Source organism: Cinclus cinclus, chromosome 1 (genome assembly GCF_963662255.1).
Source record: "Cinclus cinclus chromosome 1, bCinCin1.1, whole genome shotgun sequence".
Classification (NCBI taxonomy): Eukaryota; Metazoa; Chordata; class Aves; order Passeriformes; family Cinclidae; genus Cinclus; species Cinclus cinclus.
Window position 1 is genome coordinate 56,653,984 of NC_085046.1, and position 20,294 is coordinate 56,674,277.

Here is a 20,294-nt window from a genome sequence, read left to right on the forward strand (position 1 = left end):
TTTCAAACATCTCGAAGTTTTGACAATGTGTATTTCTGAGACAGTTTTCTGACCTTTTGTTAATATGAACAGAAAAATTCTAGTAATGCAAAAACTAAATCCTTGAAATCAAACTTCTGACTTTTGAAATAAGTATCTTTATATATCCCTACAGATACACATGCAAAAGTCTCTGGTACAATTTAGTTTAGGCAGAAGCTACAGTATGGCTACAGTTCTAGTATACACTTGATCCTTACAACAACAATTAAGATTGAAATTCAAATTTAATTCAGCACAGAGACATGCACAGGAAGTGCAGAAAATGCACCTTAAATTATAAAGATGGGTGATACCTTTAGAGTTTTAATCCTGGTATAGGAGATTAAGCAAAAAGCTCAGTTAAATGACTTGAGAGTGTTGCAAACTATACTCACAAGACAGGCTGAAGACTTCAGTATTAACTTCTGTTTTGGTGAATGCAGACCATCTAAACTTAAGCAAGAATCATGAAATAAAATCCTGCCTCAGATGGCAACATTTAACCTTGAGCACTCTCTTGAAAATCTCTACCCAGACACAGATCATGATCCAGACCTACCATCTGCATTCAAATAACAGAGCTCTGCATCTCTAACTCCACCACTGATAGAGCAAGAGGGAACCAAGTTTCTACTTGCTTTTTTGATACAGTAGATGAGGGCAGCCTGTGTCCTCACAGACACCAAAGATTGCCATATGGGAGAAAGAAGTGTCCAAAATATACTGAGGAATGTCCAAAACTGGGAAACACTGATGTTGAAAGTGCGTTCCTCTCCAGTTCACTATCATAATTAAGAGTCATGAACCTCCATTATCTTGATCTGCATGCCTACTGTTGCTTTACCTCCAGGACTGGACATCATGGTTTTATTAATGTGAAACAAAGCTGAATAATAACATTTTTAAATATGCTACAACTAGTCACAAATTGGGACTCAATTTTCACAGTTTTTATGCAGATTAGACGTTCAGAGACTTAGAATTTGTAGAGTCCCTGATGTCACAATATTGTCACTACTCTTCAAGAAGTCTTCCCAGAAAAGAATGCCAAAGACTGAGCCTCTGCTGTAGACTGGGACAGAAAAGAAGATAATATCTTCTTCCAAGCCCCACAGGAAAGTTTTTCAGGCAACAAATTGCAGTAAGGTAGTTCTCAAAGTGGTTAAGAAGTCTGCTTATTTCTGACTGGGCAGAAGAGATGTCCATGAACATATGCCTCTCCTGAGATGGAGACCTGCAGCTGGTTTCTAAGAGAATCAGTATTTTGTTCAGGCTATCAGTTACATCAAGTGTAGTCTGAAAGTTGATCTGATCTAGCGTGGTTCTATAAATTAAGACAACGCCTACGACACTTAAATGAAATAAAATGCAAATCTGTGTGCATAAATGCATAATGCAAAAATATAAACAAAATCTAATATTGAAAAGAAATGAATAGAACATTTTCATGCATGTGAAAGAAGTACTGAAGAATTATTTTGGCATTCAATAAGATGTTGAAATATATTTGAAACAGAACACATTAAATGCGAAGTTCAGAGTAAAGTTCCAGCAAAATTTTGAGCTTTAGCAAATCTTAGAAAAAGCGTCAGAAGACAATCTGGTTGTTGGAATGACTGAAGTTATTGACTGTGTACCAAGGGAGAAACAACTGCTTCTATCATAAATTTCTAAAACCAGAAATATGAACAGACCTTAAGGATCAACTTCCATGGAAATTGAAGCTAGATAGAATAGGAACAACATATAATTTGTTTCTGACTAGCAAGCATATTTCAACATTGAAAAAAATCATATAATGGTGTTAATCTTACCGATGCTACTACACTACTAAAAAACAATCTAATGCAAAACATCCAAAATTGAACAGAGCCCTCCATTGCCTCTCTTCACTGAACGATTTTTTTTATTAATAAATAAAAATGTTAGCAAAACCAATCTGAGTTACATACATTGATTAAAATCTCCATGAGAGATTTTGGTTAAATTATCTGATGGTCTCAACACATAAATAAAAATGCCCTTTTTATCCTCAACAGTTTGCAAGCCAAAAAAAAGAGAAAAGAAACAAAGGAAAGAAGTGGTCTTTCAGTTTAAACAGTAGCACTTATCTCAAATTTAGATATTCTAACAATTTTACATGAATAACAGCAACTGAAAAATCTGGTGGACCACTGGACATGCTCAGAGTTACTTTCAGATACTATTGTTTCTCTTCTTCAATGAAAGTTCTTGAAACCAAATCAGACAGCTGTTTCAGTTCCTAAAACATGATAGAAATATTGCTACAACTATTGCAGACATACTATTCATGCTCTCATATGAACTCACTTTAGATATACCAACACAAATAGCTTTCAGGCTTTTCACTTCTTTCAGATTTCAGCTGAACTATAAACCTCTATAGGTTCTGAATCTCTAAGCATATCCTGGAGTCAAAAAATAATAAGCAAATACAGTCTCCAGAAATTTTCTCTCAATCATTTCAATGACTGTATGATAAATATTTACTTACATGTTGCAAAGATGTGGACAGTCCAAACCCTGCCTCTTCTTTCCACAAAGTTCCCCACAGCTATGTGGGATCTCATTTCTATTCCATTCAGGATTGTGCACCTTACCTAAACCATGGCAAAGACAAAAAGATATTTACTGCTTTGAATACCAGACTTCACCTGTAAAAAACATCACACCAAAGAGAAAAAGTGGTATTTTAAATACTGGCAAGTAGTATTCTTTGACAAAAAAAATTGCTCAAATGTTTATGTTTTTCTGCACTGATACATATTCTACTTCTTTAAAACAATGTACCATTGGAATAGCAAGCTCTAGAATATTCTTTCCTTCTGTACTCTCAATCAGCAGACATGCAGGTAGCTGATACATTAAATTAAACTGATAAAACACATGAAAAATAAAAGCCCCCTGTAGCTGGTCAGGCTGCACAGTAGCTAAGAAAACAGAAGGGTGAGATTCCCTTGCTGTCTCAATGCAACAGGGAGCAAAAAAAAAAAAAAAAGGAACAAAGTAAAACGATACCAATCCCAGAAAGTAAGATCTACCTGGTGTGGTGATGGGGAGTAGAGAATTAAATGAGTGGGCAAATTATCAAAGTCACTTCTATAAAAAGAAGCAGACTCTACATTAATCAAAATATTAAAGATTGATGAATTTTGATAAATGAAGCAGAAGTCTTAAACAAGAAGTATGTTAGCTTCAAGTATTCTGTATTTCAGATAAGCACTAAACTCTATTTTTATTAATCTGACATATTATCATCAAATCTCATAGCTCTAAGTGCATGAGAAGGTCATCAGGGTTAATTGTCATCATTAACACCCCCATGGCTTTCTGCAAGAGAGGAATTAAATTAACAGTGAAGCAGTTGAGCCAATGTTACAAATTTGAGTTGTGACAATCAAAAGCAGCAAGAAAATGGTTTTTTGGTGATAGAGTTATATATTTTTTTAATATACCTTTACATATTCTACAGTATTAAGTTAGGAAAATATGAATAAATACTACAGATAGCATTTATTCACCTGAGTTCCAATTAAACTAACTGAATACCCAGGAAAGTCCCAAAAATCTGAAGCTTCAGAGGAAAAATAAGCTAGGAATTTCCTCATAGGTGAAAGGATGGGAAAAAAAAAAATCACACTTAACTACATTCAGCACACAGTTAGTACTGCATCAAATAGAAGATAGCTTTGCATAAGCAGCTGATGATGCCCAAGTTACCTATCATTAATGTAAAACTATCCACAGAAGATTAGACTCTTATGTTACTACATAGTGCTCTGCGAGTAGCAATTCTGCAGACAACTTCAGGCTCTTACTGCAGATCTCCTAAACCATGAAACAGTCTTTAGGCTCAGGAGAATTTCATTCCTATTTAACAGGCAGATGTCCTGTCTTAAAAAGTCTAATTTTCATTTGGTCTAATTTTCATTCACTCTCATCTCATTCTAATTCACTGCATTATTATCCCTAAAAACTGAACTATTATCCCTATATTCATAAGATTTCATGCATTGTCAAACAAAAACTGTCTTAACTGTGTTGCACTGTTTCTAACTGATTCACTGACACATTCAGATAAAACTCTCCTATTTTAGCAAATCTAGCTTCTTTATGACAAGTTTACTGACAGTTTCTGTCTCAACTTCAGAACATTGTTTTCTAGAAAGTGAGGTTAAAGTTTCCAGTGACTCTGATTTAAGGAAAAGAAAGCTATGTGAAAACAATACAGATCACACAAGTAAAGATTCCAAACAAAACTTATTCACATATACGCAATTAAGTAACATAATTAATTTCTCCTTTTTGTTTTGTGTTTATGGCTTGGTGAGTGCTGTACTCATGCCATTTACCTTTTTTATTAAACCCTTATCTACACAGAGGTCTGAAAAGCCTGAATATTTTTTCCCATTTAAGCTCCATGTGTCCCTGAACAACATAAATCACAAAATTGTTAAACCAGTTTAAAGGTTTAGGTAGCTGTATCCTTGAGTTGTGTATTTTTTTGGTGTATCTTGCTACAAAGAAAGACATAACATATGCAGGTTATTCCACTTCTTCTACAGAAGGAAAACTCACAAGATACCAGCCAAAATCTATCATTATTCCATAAAAATCACTATTTTTACCTAATGATATGAAAATATTTACCACTTGGGACTTGGTATTTTCTTCTTATTTTTCAAGTGGCAAACATATGATTCTCTGTGCAGCCACCTTCCAGTGTCAAGAAAATCTTTAAAAGTTGAATTTCAGGCATGTAACCAAACGAGCACAAATACTGAAATTCATATTAATAAAAAATAATCAAAATGACAAAACCATTTTTCTTTGCAAAAGCAAGTGAGAAACTCACCACAGAAACAAGTGTAAGTTTTAGGAACTTGCACAGAAGCATTCTGACAAGCTGGACATCTCCAACCGCTATTGCCATCTGCAGATTAAAAAAAGATAAAAAGAACTTGAAGTAAATAAAAGAGCTAATCTGCAATCTGACGACAAGTTCTTCCACATTATTTCTTATCACAGTTGGAAATAAATTAATTTTACCACTTACTCAGAAGTGGTGAGAAAACATATTAATAAGAATACATTTTATACAGTATCGACATCAACACAGCTGTGGTATTTCATTTCAACATGCTACAACCTTTCATTGAAGCAAAGCCAGATTTTAAACTTCCATTTTTTTCTATTATCATATGCTTTGTTATAAGACATACAGCTAGAATATAGACAGTCTTCACCATATCTAAAGCTGTGAGAAAAAAAATTGTTAAGAGAGGGAAATTGTAATTACCTCACACAAAGCAGCACCTGTACTTTCCTTTTCACTATCCTCTCATGAGTTTATGTGTTTTGTAGAAGAGCAGTTTAGTGTTGTCTCACATCCAGAAGAAACTAATGTTATATAAACCATACTAGTTTAATTTATTCATTTACAGTTGATAATACCTAGATATTGACTATGACATTATTCTTCAAGTTCTTATTTTATTAAATAGCAGTTTTCTTGTTTCTGTGTTTCAGAAGAGTGTTGGTTAGTAGTAAAGGAAGAACAGTAAAGTGGAAGAAAAGTGACATTAATGAAGACTTTTCATTCAGTGCACACCTTCCTATTAAGAATATGAGTCTGCTATTAAGAATATGTGTCAGAGTACTACTGAACACGAAAGGGATCACAAACAAGAAATATATGGTTTTATATCTACATATAGATATAGAAAAGAAAAAACTGATTAACACTTTCTGTCTCTCAATCAATTCAGCACTGGTAAATCAATAAAACCGATTTTAAACCTCTTCTTCACTATTAAGAAATCTGACCAAGATTCATGATCATTTCATGTTATGAAAGCAGAAGGGATTGTGAACAGGAAACTCTACCTATGACAAGAGAATTGCAGTGCAAGGAGAGGTACACCTTGGTTCACCTTCAATAGGGTTGAACAACTTACGTTACCCATCATAATGTACAATGGAAATTATTTTCACAAATTGAAATGGAAATTATTTTCACAAATTGAAATGATCCAAATTACAGACTGCCTTGACAGTCTAGAAATGCAAGCCTAATGCACGTCTGTTCTTTCCCATACTTCATGCTTATTCATACCCCTCATTATCCCAGCTCACATTACTGTGCCACCAAGACTGCTGCAGAGGTCTGTACAATCACGAGCTGAGCAGCTCAAGGACAGTAGCACAAAGCATATACTCTCATATTCATGATCTAGACCAATGTGCATTTCCTGACAAAGACTTTTTTCTTTTGACTGCTAGAAACTGAAGGATCTCAGAAGAAGCAACTCAGAGCAAAGTGTTGAAAGTTACAGGCAAAACAGACAGTAGATAACTAAAGACATATTTGCTGACAAGACTGTAAGCACCTTATGTGGCTCCCCCTAAAGCCAGCCTACTAAATACTATGAGATTCCTTATGAGATTACAGTATAATACAGTACATTATACATAATTACTGCATTAAAAAATTCTTTCATTCTTATTCCATGTTGTTTTCAAAAGCTGTGAAGGCAAGTCTACCCTGAAAGTTTCAGGAGGCCTGCAGAAAACCCCTCCTAATAACATCTCCCCTGGAGCTGGATGCCTAGTCCTAACAACAGTTTCTCTAGAGTATAGTGAAGGTCCCCAAAAAATAGGCACTTATTAAAAACAGCCTTGCAAGATGTATTTTCTTCTTCATTGTCATTGATTATCTTTGCTCAAAGCACATTAATGTGTGTTCACCCACAAGAGATATCCATGGCTGCCTTCCTCCAAACTTAGATGTAATAGAAGTTTTGCTCCAGCATTCATGGTACAATTACAGTAGTACAGAATGGTGATAGGATGACTGCTGATATACACATTTGTAAGAAGTGGTCCTCTAATCACTCCTTACAAATCTTGATTACTAAAGAAAGTGAGAATGAGGATGATCCTACAGAAAGAACATTCCACTTCCAAGAATCTTCTCATGAACAGAAGTGAAGTAGGCAGAACTCCAATCAAAGACACCAAAAGGACAGTTATCTAAACAGAATCAAGACACCTGATTCCCTTTTACTAGAGATTGTTTTAGTAATTGCTATCCTCTCCTTCCTTCTGGGATAAAAATATTCCTTACTTGAAACTATTTACCAAAAAATTTGGCAACTTCTATTTTGACTACTGAAACTCAGAAGTTTAGAAGTGCTGTGTTAGAGGCCAGCACTGGACTGGTACAGATCTGATACACCTGGAAGTGGAGCCCAAGGGCAGAATAGAAAGAGACAGGACAGTCCTAACACCTCAAAGATCTCCAATCCTTCCAGTCAAAATGAACATATGAGTAAAACTATCTTCTCTACAAAGAAAGAACAAATATTTAAGTAATTTTATCCTATTAAATAAAGTACACAAGTTAAACACTACTTAAACATCAGTTTTTAAAAGAAGCAGAAGGAAGGGGGCAAGTGACAACAATTTCCCCTATAAACAAATATCTTGTGTGAAGTGCAGGTATTCTTGTCAGATTGACCTCAGCTGTGTGATACCTTACAGTCACATTCCTTCAAGACATAATTTAAAATGTTAGTAAAATGCTTGCTTCCTTATAGGAAAGAATCTTTCCACGTGATGGCAAAGTGAGATGTGCAGCAGAGCTCCTCCTCCTGACCAGGACATCTCTAAGATATAATAAAAATCCATTCTCTAGTTCTGAGTGCTGCTGATAGTCTACATTGTAGAAATAAAGATGGGGAAAACGTGTTAGTGGCTTCACAAATTACTAGATTTGGAAGACTGGATGTGGGAGTCATTACAAACCTACCAATATGAGACATAACGTCTTCACAAATGACTTGATCTGAAAGGACCAGTCAAGTTCTGGAAGAAGGGGTGTGGGGGTCACATCACAGAAACATCAAGCCACCCAAGTTTGTTGCAGAGCCAAGCACAGCTTGAACTTCTGAACTTTGGGGAAAATGCACAGGCTAAATAAACTTAGGGAAATGAGCTTCTCCACCAAGGATAGGCTTACAGCTAGTTTTAATGGTCATACAGTGTGTGACGGGGGTGGGGGGAGTATACATTTTCAAGGGGAAATATTTCACAGGTAGTTTGGGAAGTCTGTGCCTCCCTACACCTCAACCCAATGGGGAAAGGAGGAGGAAAACATGCAGCTGGGAGTTTAGGATAAAAGGAGGCCGCATCCTCCAAAAACTCAAGAGACCCCATGGGAATATAGCCTAGTGGACTCTCTCCCTTCAGTTGAATGAAGTTGCACGACTCCTCTGTCTCCTTTATGGCCACTGGCTTTTCACAGTGTGATTTTTCACAGAGCAGGGAGTCAAGCAAAGCACCCACTGGCTGCTCATTGCAGCTGTCCACTGTGAAGGGGCTTTGGGCCCAGCATGGTGTTGAGAGCATGATTGCTAGAGGGTCTTGTAAATGGGAGAACTGGGAAGGCCCCTAATACACCACAGAGCAAGCAGACCAAGAAGAGAGCAATGCCTTATGACTCCTCACAGATAATCAGGAGACTCTTTCACTTGCCTTGGCCAAACCAGCTGTCATTTTTCAGGTGACTCTCAAAACAAGAGAAGTAAAAGAAGTCTCTGAGGGAAGACATCGATATATAGATATATCTATATGCTATAGATATAGATATATCATATAGATATATAGACATATAGAGAGATACTGTAGAGTGTGAGAAAACTTTGTTACAGTAACCTAGTTCTAGAACTGGTTTCTGGAACACAGAAATCTAGACCTAAAACACTTCATTGCTTCTTCCCATCCAAGTACATAGAGCTGTAAGCACATTTTACCACACTGACATGATAATCCAGAATACCTCCCTTCCTTCTTCAGCTGCACCCACGCGTCAATGCCAATGTGATGGCCTACTGTGGAGCTCAAAATTCAGATAGTAACACCTGCATTACATCAGTGAGTCTAGTATGAGCAAAACACATGTACAATGTGTTAACAAGCACAAATTATAAAAGAGAGCTGTACACTCCTTCTGGTTTTCACTTCCAATATATGTTCTGTTGCATAGTGTCCCAATATTTAATTACCGTTAGTGTTCTAGGACTCCCATCCTGGTAATGCCTTGCTTTCATTAATGCCAAAACTTCCCCTTGCTTAGTATTGTGCCTTGTCCCCAAAGGATCCATACCTACTTTTCTCTTGTAATAGACACAAGTCACTATTGTTCTGGAAGATGGAACTATATGAGATCCCCACGAGATATGTTATCTACTTCATCCAAGTATTCAGGATTTCTCTGATCCAATTCTGTGATCACAAAAAATTTTGAGAAACTATGCTCATACACACACACACACACACACACACACTCTTTCAGCCTTCTACTATGAATCACAGAGGTTAAGAGCTGCTCTCTGTGCAAGGCCCTAGAGGAAGGCCATTCTCATTGAAACACTGTTGCACATTAGGATTTTTCCTTTTTTTTTTCCCCTTTTCTTTCTCTCATAGAATTTCGTCCCATTTGTTGCAAAGAGAAAATAACAACTGGTACCTAAGAGAGACAAAAGAAATGGCCAAGTTGGGGGAAGGGTGTGGCTGGCAACTCTCTTACCAGAGGGGCTTTCTCTTGGGAAGGGCAGAGAAACTTTTGTATGTCTTGGGGCTGAGGGCCTTGGTTTAGCCCCTAGCTCTCTCTCACTCTTGGCATGGGACAAGGACAGCTGAGCTGCTCCTTACTGCGGGGAGAATTCACTGCCACCGCAGTGCTCAGCCCTGCACTGCTTCTTCCTTTCTGTGGGTGAGCGTTTGCTCGTAAGAGCAGACATTGAACTGGGAACTTACTAACATCTGATCTGATCAGAAAGTACCCTCACCATCTATTTGGGGAAAAATCCAGGACCCTGACCCCTCCCCCTTCCCAGAGGGTGCGTCTCCCTGGCTACCCATGGCAGCTGCTATGGAGAAGTCCAGCTGCCACTGCCCAGCCCCACTGCTTTCTGCTGCGGCCTCCCATGTTTTTCTACACTCTAACCCAGCACCCTGTGTCCACGCAACCCCTGCAGCCCCTATGAAGGCTGTGAAACTTTCTATTACCTTTAGTTTGCTACCCCAGTGGGTGTGCTTGTTTCTGCCATCCCAGCTGCTCTCCAAGGTTCCTGCTACAGCCCATTTCACCATCCAGCCTGCCCACCATTACCACATGAGGGAAACGCGCCACAGCGCCCCCTGCAGGCACGGGGGAATCATCGCACCCGCCCTGTCCGGCCGGGAGCCACCAGCGCCCCTGGCGGCTGTGACTGGAACTGCACCAGAGGGGAAAGTGCCCGACAGCCGGGAGAAGGATGGAACTGCCTGTGTGGGGCTCTGTTTGTTGTTAATGCTGTTGTGGTTGTTGTTTGCCTTGTTATACATACTAGTATAAAGAACTGTTATTCCATTCTCCATACCTTTTCCTGAAAGCCCCTTAATTTCAAAGTTATAATAATTCGGAGGGAAGGGAGTAATATTTTCCATTCCAAGAGAGGTTCCTGCCTCCCTTGGTAGACACCTGTCTTTCAAACCAAGACACACTCAGTTGCTGCAAAACATAACATGAACATTCAAAACTCATTAGCAAAACAGGCTGAAAATTAAACATACCAGTAAAATGTTTGGTTGCGGAATTAGAGAAGATTTTCTCAAATTCATTATAACTTTTGCAGAATCAAAGGAAATAATGTCCAAAAAGTAAATTTAAAAAAATTCCCCCTTCAAAAACCCAGCAAATTATGGAATTACGAAGATTACAGTGTCCCATTTCTCCTACAGCAGACAATAATAACTGCCAGAATTCTAGTGAATTCATCATTATCCAAAGCCTGAAAAGTAGAATACATACTGAAACAACTTATTGTAAAACAAATACACCCTGAAGCACAAAGTCTAAACAAGATGGTGTAGTAGAGCCTTGCAGGTCAAAAAATATATACTTGTTTCTTTATTGGAGCTATGGTATCAGTTCTACTGAGACCACAACCTTTAACTTCAGTCAATAATTAGCTCTAGTTCTCTCATATGCAAATACAGTAATATATTTAGTCCACAAGTTCTTACACAAAAAGTAAATGGCCCAAAATTTTGCTATTGTAAAAGCTTTCAGGATTCAAGCATCTAAGGTTACTGTCTTGAAAGACGAAAGCCCCCTTAAGCAAGGTGAGTCACTCAACAGTCACTCCAAATTTAGCTTATGAAGTTTGGTTTTTAACCTCCTGAGAACGCCATTGCATTTCTTATGGGTGCCCAACTCAGGGTAAAGTAGTACCTCAAGCCCCTTTGAAATAAACTCATCCAGTGAAAACTGGGGCTCATCACCAGCCCTACCCAGAAGTCTGACTATGCATCTTCTGCAAAAAGAACTTTGCAACCAATCCTTTCTGCAGGAGATTTACAGTCTGTAAGAACTTCTGTCAAACATTTGGAACTAGGTGACATCGTATTTCCTCAGTTTGCTTAGAGAGATACAGAAAGACACAAAGAACGGCAAATGATGAACAAGCAGGGTACAGAAAAAAATAAAGCCTACTTCAGGATTATCGTCTTCAGAGTATGTCTACACCGCTCAAATGAACTGATCAGTGGCTACAATTCAGCCTTAGCCTACATCAAAGGATTCTAAGGGCATACATACTGATTTAAGAGTTTCAAAAAGTGGTATAATACAAGGAATCTGAAACAGTTTAAGCTGATGACGAAGGCAGAAGCTTTCTGTTTTCTCTGAATACCCTTTCATTGCATGGTATGAGGGATGGATATCAGGAGTATTTTATCTGAGAAACAAACTAAGAAATGGTTGAGTAAAAGCAGACAAATAATGCATGAAGTGCGTCTTCTGCTTGACCACTCAGCAAAGCACAGATGAGAGATGAGACATTTCTTGGTGTGTAAAAACACAGTCACTGAGTTTTGCATCCTGATGCACTGATTTCATTGAATGATCTTGTATATCCAAATCTGGAAATTAGGTTTCCTAGAACACTGGAAAGAGTCAAGTTATGAGGATTATATAAGGCATGCAGAGAACTGTAAAAAAAAATGGATTTAAAATTTGTTCACAGCTTACTGTTTGTAGTGAACCATTTGCATCTTATGGCTAAATTTTAAACAAGCTGTGTAAACTTGTTTAACTAAAGGAGAAACTTTGGACTAAATGAAGGAGAGATCACTGTTAAGCAATGGCTATCACAGAGACTGGGTAGAGGGGTTTTTTATGCCAATTTCTCTCCTGCACCGCAAGCCATCACCATGCAGCCACAAAACTCTGAACTCAGAATCTGTGTTCAGAAAATTTTTCCAGGCACACCCAGACACATTCACTCAAGCCCCCCTGTCTGACACTACCAGACTTCCAGAACCTTCCAGAAAGAAGATTCTGCATATTTCCTGGAGGATGTACTGCAGTGTTTACTAGAAGAATCAGGGTTATAAACCCCCCAGTTTTTGATGTGTATGCGTGCCCCATCTCCAATGGACTTGGACTGCACATCATGACTATGGACCATGACCCCCCGCCATGTTACTGGTGGTGACAGATCTCTCTTTTCCTCTGTTTTTCCTCTTTCTTGTTTTCCTCTCTTAGGGTGATCATAAACTTCAGAATGGGTACAATATCCCTTCTCCATTAAGTTTTTTTCCACTTAAGGTTTCAAAGCAATTCTAATAAAATTTGTTGTTGTGTCAGTTACTTGGTATTGTTTTGCTTTAATCCACCCCCAGGGATCCCTTTAACAAGGAACTTGGTTGCCTTGCCTCAGAGGTGGGTCACATTTGTATCTTTAACAATATTTCTAAATAGTTTTCACTACATAAGCAACACATGAATTTGGCTATTATATATACACTTGAGAATATATAATACACATTATATATAATATGTATACATAATATAGGATATTTATAAAATAAAAATTTGAGAAAATACCAACCTTCAGCTTGCGAAGCTGGTGATCGTGCCCACTTCTTGATGCAATTCAGGTGGAACACATGGTAGCAATTCTGACAGCTCCACACCGGGGCTACTATCCGGACCACCTCACAGCATACCATGCACTCATACTTCTCTGTGGTCAGCTGTTCAATCAATGACCCTGCAAATAAAACATATTACTTGTGCATAAAAGAACAGCTATCTCAGAAATGAAACTCAAATTGAATTCCAAGACTTCATTTAAATTATAGAGAAACTTATCTTACCTCTGCAGCTATAAATAAGGCATTAGTTTACTCCTGGAAGATTCCAGTTTGATACTTGCTATGCATTTTTTAAGCTTCAGAGCAGGAAGGAGGAGTATAAGATTCCTATTAAAGCGGCAATGCAAATTTCACTTTGACAAATAGCAATTATTCTGATTTTATTAATTAATAGTTTTAAGATTGGCAGAAGTTTGAGATTTTACTCATCACTTTATATAGGAAATATATCTGTGCATATACTTTAAACCAAAAAGATGAAAGCTCTTAAACAGCAGAAATCTCTGCCAAAATTACATTTAATTCCTATCCTTAAGTATTCCCAGATGACACAACAAATACTAATAATGAAGGACCTGGATTATGGGAATAAGCCTTTTATAAAATGAGTGCTTTAGGAGTGGAATTACTGGCAACAGTCAAAGTACAGGGTCTTTCGAGCTCTATGAACAAATGCAAAAAAGTACTTTAAAAATAAAGCAAGAACACCACATTAAAGTCAAAGCACCCTGATATGCAACAATAAAAAGGGCACCACATAAAGCTTCATTTCTGACAGATTACTTCTCACCCTTCAAGGTAAGACTACCAAATACACCTTAGAAACATCCACAGGATTTAAAACATATTAACTACAAGTGCACAGTGTAAAAATGTACCATTTTAAGATTGTGCCAATACAAGTGTTAAAGAGTGAAATGTTATGGTTTATGGCTTAAACATTTTTCTGGGCTTTTGCCTATTGTAGCAAATTATATAACAAAAACTGCTTGGAAGATCACTGCCCTCTGAACGGGGTCCCTGGGCTGAGGCTCTCAGCTGTGAGTTAAACTGCCTAAGGGACAGAGATAAGAAAACTGTTGTTCACAACATCTGTGAAATGATGGATAAGACTGGAAGAGCATGCATCCACAGGAATGTCCAGAAGCTTCAGGGTGGTGGCTATAGTCCCAGGTTTATCTGCTGCCAGACTTGCACAGACCTCAACACCAAACCAGGGAGGGGGAAAGGTTTTGGATGTGTGGCATAGCCTCTAGTCAGAGGCAGTGAACACCCATCCACAGCTGCGCAGACCTGCCCAACCGCAGGGCACCCCACCTCAAGGAAAGCCAAATCTACCAGACATCTGTGTGAGGGACAGCAGAGGAGATGTCACGGCCCATCAAAGGCCCACTCCAAGGGGACCCCAGACCCTGCACCAGAGAGCACTGCATGTGATGCAACACATCCACAGTCTTGCAGAGGACAATGTCAAACCTGCCCCCCTCAGGGTAGGCACCTGGGCGTTCCCATTTGGCCCATGATTAATCCATTTGATTCTATACTCTTTGGAAGGGGACCCTCACCACTAAGATGACCAGAGGGAAGGGAACAACAAGACGTCACTGGAACCAATGGAAGGGTGGTATGTTTCTACATAATCTGTCTCTGTCACCCTGTCCTCCCCTCCAAGCCCCCTTTTTCTATTTCCTTCTTTTTCTTCGCCTCTTTTACTATTAAGTAAAACATATCTCTTTTTTTTGGCATCAACATCTAGCCTCATTTGTGTTTTAATTTCATTTTTTGGGAACATTTGAATCCAAGTACATTCAGCTTTATTCACAGAGAGTTCTCTTTGTTCTTCTGTGATTACACCAGACCATAACAACAAGGAAAGTTCAAATTCATAACAAAGGAAATACAAAAGGAAAATAATAGAAAAAAAATACTGTCAATTCAAAATGTGCTTGTACCACGTGACTGCAAGCAAGCCCACAGCTTCCAAGTCTTAACATTGTTTGCCCTCCTCAATACGATTTTCAAGTTTGTTTTCTAGCCCTCCTGCATCAAGCTCCACCACATTAAGGATTAAGAGTGATTTCTAGTTGTTATCCCATAATTTTTATCTGCTGTAAAGGAAAATTCTCATGTAAAACATACTTCTTTTCTCCACAAGACTAAAGCTATACCATACAGAAACTGTAGTTCTCCCAGAAATAGTTAAAAATCCACAATCCTAGTTCCCTGAAACCAGTGGCAGACAGTGTTTCCTAAAGAGTTCCCAAATAAAGCATGCAAATATTTCGGAGGGAGAAGTTCCTTTAGAACCCCAGGAAAGACTACTATTTATCTTGCTGCTTATTGCATGCAATGTTTTTCATTTAATAATAAGGCCCAGAAGAAGACTGAGGCAGCTTCAATTTTATGATTCAAATAGAACCCAGGAGCATGACAGTTAATTTACTTAGGTTAGAGAGGATCAAGGAACATCTTGATCCTCCTAAGAGAAGAAAAGTTTCCAACTAGACATAACTTATGCTTCCTGATTATGCTACCACTTTCTCAGCTAAGAAATAGGAGATGCTGAGAAGCAAAGTCTTCCATACCACATGATATCAGTTAAGATAATTTGAACTAGTCTACCCATATCTATCATTCCGTGCTGCAGAAGATAAGGTTGAGACGCTTTGTAAAAAAACAAATAAATCTAATTCTCGGTGCTTCTCCTTATCACTTCTGGACATTTAAGCCTCTTAAAAAACAACTACCTAAGTTGTTGTTGAAACAGAAACCAGTATCATAGCACTGAAGACATTCAGCTGATTTCCATTTAATGTTTTCAGTCACTAGTGGTATGAGTCAGCATAAAATTCACTCAGCCAAAAACGGTGGGTCTGGTTTACACTGTCAACAGCGTGTTTCTATTCTCAAACTTCCAAAAATAGTATCTAGATATTGCCTCTATTTCTAATTACCTTTTGAGGTGATGCCTAATGTTTTTTGTCTTTTTCTTTTATATATTCTCTGTATTCCTCATACATATATTTGAAGCTCTGTAGCCTATTATTGCATTTGTAGCTAGTTTTCCCAGTACTTTTCCCTTCCCTGATAGGCAGAAAGACAAAACACATTCCAAGATCTCTCTCCTATCTTGGTTCTCCTTAGAAACCAAGCTTGAAAAACAGCTCTTCGAGACACATTTTCATCAACAAGGGTCAGTCCCATCTGAAGGGGGAGGTTTTAGAAGGGGCTTGAACTCGGGTCGGGGGAAGGGAATTGCATCACCACTTGTGCTCCTAATTAGTGATTTTTGTCTATTACGCTAATTTACTAAACTTACAAAACTGTATGCAGCCCTTGGGGGCAGAGGGGCTTTTGTGGACATTTTCCATATTCAGTCCTCAGGTCTCTCATATCCTTCTCAAGTCCTATTGTCCAGAATGCTCAGAATTTTACTCCCACAACATACACATTTTAGTATGGTACCTGACTAGGTCATCATTTGCAGTTCGGTAGCAAAATAGAAAAAAACTTTCAACAAAATCTGTCCTTCTCTAGTAAACTTATAGAACATGTTCCCACTGAGAGACCATGCATCTACATTCAATTCTACCCTCTGAAACCCATACCAATTTAATATGAAATAATAAACTTCTTCAGCTACTCAGGGCAGGAGGTGAAGCAAAGAATTTATGTTTAAATTATTCAAGATCATATCTTTCATATAGGAGTCCAGGATAGTCTCAAAAACCTACCTGTATGAGTTTCTTTGTTTTTTGGCACATCACTTTGCTTTTTCCAGTACTGGGTCCAGCTGAAATGAAGTGAAGGTACTTGATCCCCCTTTAGCAGGAACTTTCTTCCACTGAACCTGAGAGACTCAGACATCTGATGTCTGATTTCACTGGTCAAGTTTTCATCATTTTTGTGAGCAACGAGTTCTTTCTTCCTTTCATTTTTATCTTTTGGGGTATACGCAACAGAAGACTTCTTACCTACTTTTGTATTTTTACTACGGTGAGAATCATGTCTTTTCTGACAATCCTTTTCTGCTGGGGGTTTATTCCACACAGGCTTCCGGGGATATCTTTTGTTTACATTATTGTAGCCTTTCTGCTCATCCCCACTTCCAAAAGGTGCATCACAGAATGCCTTTCCGACAGATGATTCTGAAGAGTCAGATTGTGTCAAATCCAAAGATGGAAAATTTTCAAACAGCTCTACTTTCTGTTTAGAGTTCACTCGCTTTTCACGGTCATGTACTTGCTTTCCCTTTTCCCTGAAACCTCTCCCAGATGTATGCATCAGATGCGTTTTCTTTGGCTTTGCCCCTCTGCTATCTGCATTAGGTACCTCCCTGTCACTCTCTGAGGAGAGAAAATCGCTGTATCCTCTAGGAGGTGCTCTTCTACCAGGTACTAGTGCAGCATCTGAAATTCCTGGACCTGTAGCAGCATCAGTAGTACTTTGCCTTATCTTATTTCTAGCACATGCGCTATCATTTCTTAATCTGTGCAATCTCTGGCTCTGCAAGCTGCGATTCTTCAAACTTTTACTGGTACCAAAATATTGGTGGAAGTCTTCAGAATTCCCATACTGGCTTTCTGGATTACAAAGGCCATGATGCTTTGTAGAAGAGCTTTCATAATCTGTACTTCTTTCAGAAGACAGACTAGGAATTGGTATATTACTTCTATTCTGATTAGAGTCTTTCCTATCTTTATTTACCCAGTTTGTATCTGTAGGTTGCCTTTCCCCAGGAATGGAATCAGCAGCATCAGGACTGAAATTCAATGTACCTAAAAAAAAAAAAAACCAAAACCAAATTCATAAAACTTAATCAGTAAATACTTCTTTTCAACCAAATTACCATGCATGCAAAGGTCCAGAAGCTCAATCAATCCCACGCTTGACAGAGTAACTGCAAACAAGAGTCCAGAAATTAGAACTGAATCCTACACTGATTTGAAGAAGCCTCCTTGTCTTGTCATCTTTACAGGACTATGATGACCCAGAGTTAAGAATACAAAAATAGAAAGTGAAGGAAAATTTTTGAAGTAGTACAAGATATGCAAATGTGATAATCAGTGTCTAATACCTAAAGTTTATTCTAGCATGCTTACATACATAAAAGTACCTGAAAAAAAAAGGAGTCCTTTAAATACAATGTCTACATTTGAGATTTGAATATTATACAGAATTTTGAATAGAAATTAAAAGTAGCAGTAGTAAGTACTTGCATCAACTCTGATTACACTGTTCTACAAACAGACATGCTAAATGGCACTGGGCAGCCAGGCAAAATTATTTTTCTGAGGCCATCAACATGAACTTTGCTTCTACTTCAGAGGTCTTTGTAATTTCTATGTCTCTAGATAAAAGAAAGATAAATCCTATGCTGCTCAATTTCCTGTAACATTGTGCCAGTAGTGCCTGCCTGCAACAGAAATTATTAGGTGAATATCAGGAATAGTTTAATTGGCTGTGGCAGATTGGTTAAATCTTACACAGTAATGTAAAAAACTGTAGTTTATAAAATCCCATAGAGACAGGGCCCATAGAGACGGGCCAGATAAGTTACCTCACATGGTAGGGCAGAGTACAGTTTACTCCTGGTTCATAACAATTCAAAAAAATAATCAAGTACTTAGGCCATGATTTAGGCCAAGAGATTCTCCAAAAGGCTAACATAATCTAGGTTTGTGAACTACCTTCTATTTTTTCAACAAAGATTGAGGAAATTAACATTTTGAAGGGAAGAATGAACCAGAACTTTTCAAGGCATAACATACCTTTATTTCCCCCAGCAAATTTAATTTGCTTTCGAACTAAATAAGCTTTTTTTAAATCTCTAGGAATGGTCATAGCTGCAATATGAAAGTTGGTGGCCAAAGGAAAAATATAACATACAACTTTGTGGAAGTGAAACTTTAACCTTAATAAAAATTAAAAATTTCAAATTTAACTTCAGGATGTTTTAACCACATTGCCTAATTAATACTTTAGTTTTTAAAGAGCAGTTGAAATTACTTTGAGGGGTTTTTTTTTGTCTCTGCAAAAATTGTATTATATATTATTACATAACATATATACATTATAATATTATTGATGTTTACTATATCCATATATATTAACATTACAATGTTATATTACAAACTAGTACATGTTATTAATATATATTATTACATGCCATTCTATACAGTATAATATGTTCTCAATAAACTAGATTCAAATGGCAAATACATATAGTTTGGGGTTTTTAAAGCTGAAATACTAACCTGATTTTGAAAGAAGAGAATGAGAAAACCAGACAGAAGTCTGGTCTTCAAAACAGCCTGAGAACTGAGTTAAAAAATCAATCTTAACTCAGGCAAAAAGGAAGTAGAGACACAGGTGCTGTCCTCTCCTTCCCAGTACACAGTGGCAGAGTGTGTGGGAATGGTTCAAAGCTGTGACCCCCGGGGGGGTTAGGGGGAGGGATGGGGAGGTGTTCAGATTTGACATGAGGGGACATTTCTTTGCCAAGAGTGTGGTCAAAACCTCTAACAGGCTTTCCAGAAGGGTGGTAGATAACCCATGTCTGCCAGTGTCCAAGAGCCAACTGGACAACACTCTTAATATACTTCAACTTTTGGTCAGCCCTGAAGTGGTCAGGTCTGAATTCAACAACCTTGAATCCCAATCCCAAACACCTTTAAGTGCCTTCCAGTTGAACTATTCCATCATTAGGACTGTAAATCCTAATAGGTACCAACATCAGGCTTCTACATATGAAAGAATCTGGACTGCAAGCATCTTCCCTAGAAACATCTATTTTTCTAAGCATATGTATCCTGGGCAAAGAACTGAAAATGTAAAGTTGTCCATTTAATTTCCTACGGCTACTCTTCCTTTCAGTCTTCCCAGAGTTTTGCCAGTTTCTTTTCTATCACTAACAAATAGCAGTGCAATCATAATGTTAACAGCAGTCATTCAGTATAGACTACTTAAGTTTCACATATTTTTATTTGAAAACAGAATGCAATCTTATAATTACATGCAAACCTTATTTGAAACAACCCATTTTATTAGCTGTTTTAAGTTTTCTCTTGTATGCTCTAAAATCTAAAATCTGACAGATAGCTAAAGTCTAATAAAAACAGGTTCTGCAAAACCCACACAGCTTGCCTCTAAAAAGCATATTCTATTTTTAAAGACCACTATTTCTTTGATTATGAGATGAGGTATGTAAAACTAATGAAGGAATTACAGTCAGACTGACCTTTGGGCATGGCCTCCAAGAAGTCTAA

General features: G+C 37.8%; 1 protein-coding gene across 1 annotated transcript in view; it reads right to left on the bottom strand.

The window, feature by feature from the left end:
* The window catches only part of NFX1 (nuclear transcription factor, X-box binding 1), a 68,104-nt gene that overhangs the window by 41,300 nt on the left and 6,510 nt on the right, over nt 1–20,294 (bottom strand). The window contains exons 2-5 of the mRNA XM_062494991.1: nt 16,761–17,804; nt 12,981–13,142; nt 4,898–4,975; nt 2,537–2,642 (exon numbers count right to left, since the gene is read on the bottom strand). Of these exons, the coding sequence (XP_062350975.1) occupies nt 2,537–2,642; nt 4,898–4,975; nt 12,981–13,142; nt 16,761–17,804 (1,390 nt within the window). The remainder of the gene's footprint in view (nt 1–2,536; nt 2,643–4,897; nt 4,976–12,980; nt 13,143–16,760; nt 17,805–20,294) is intronic.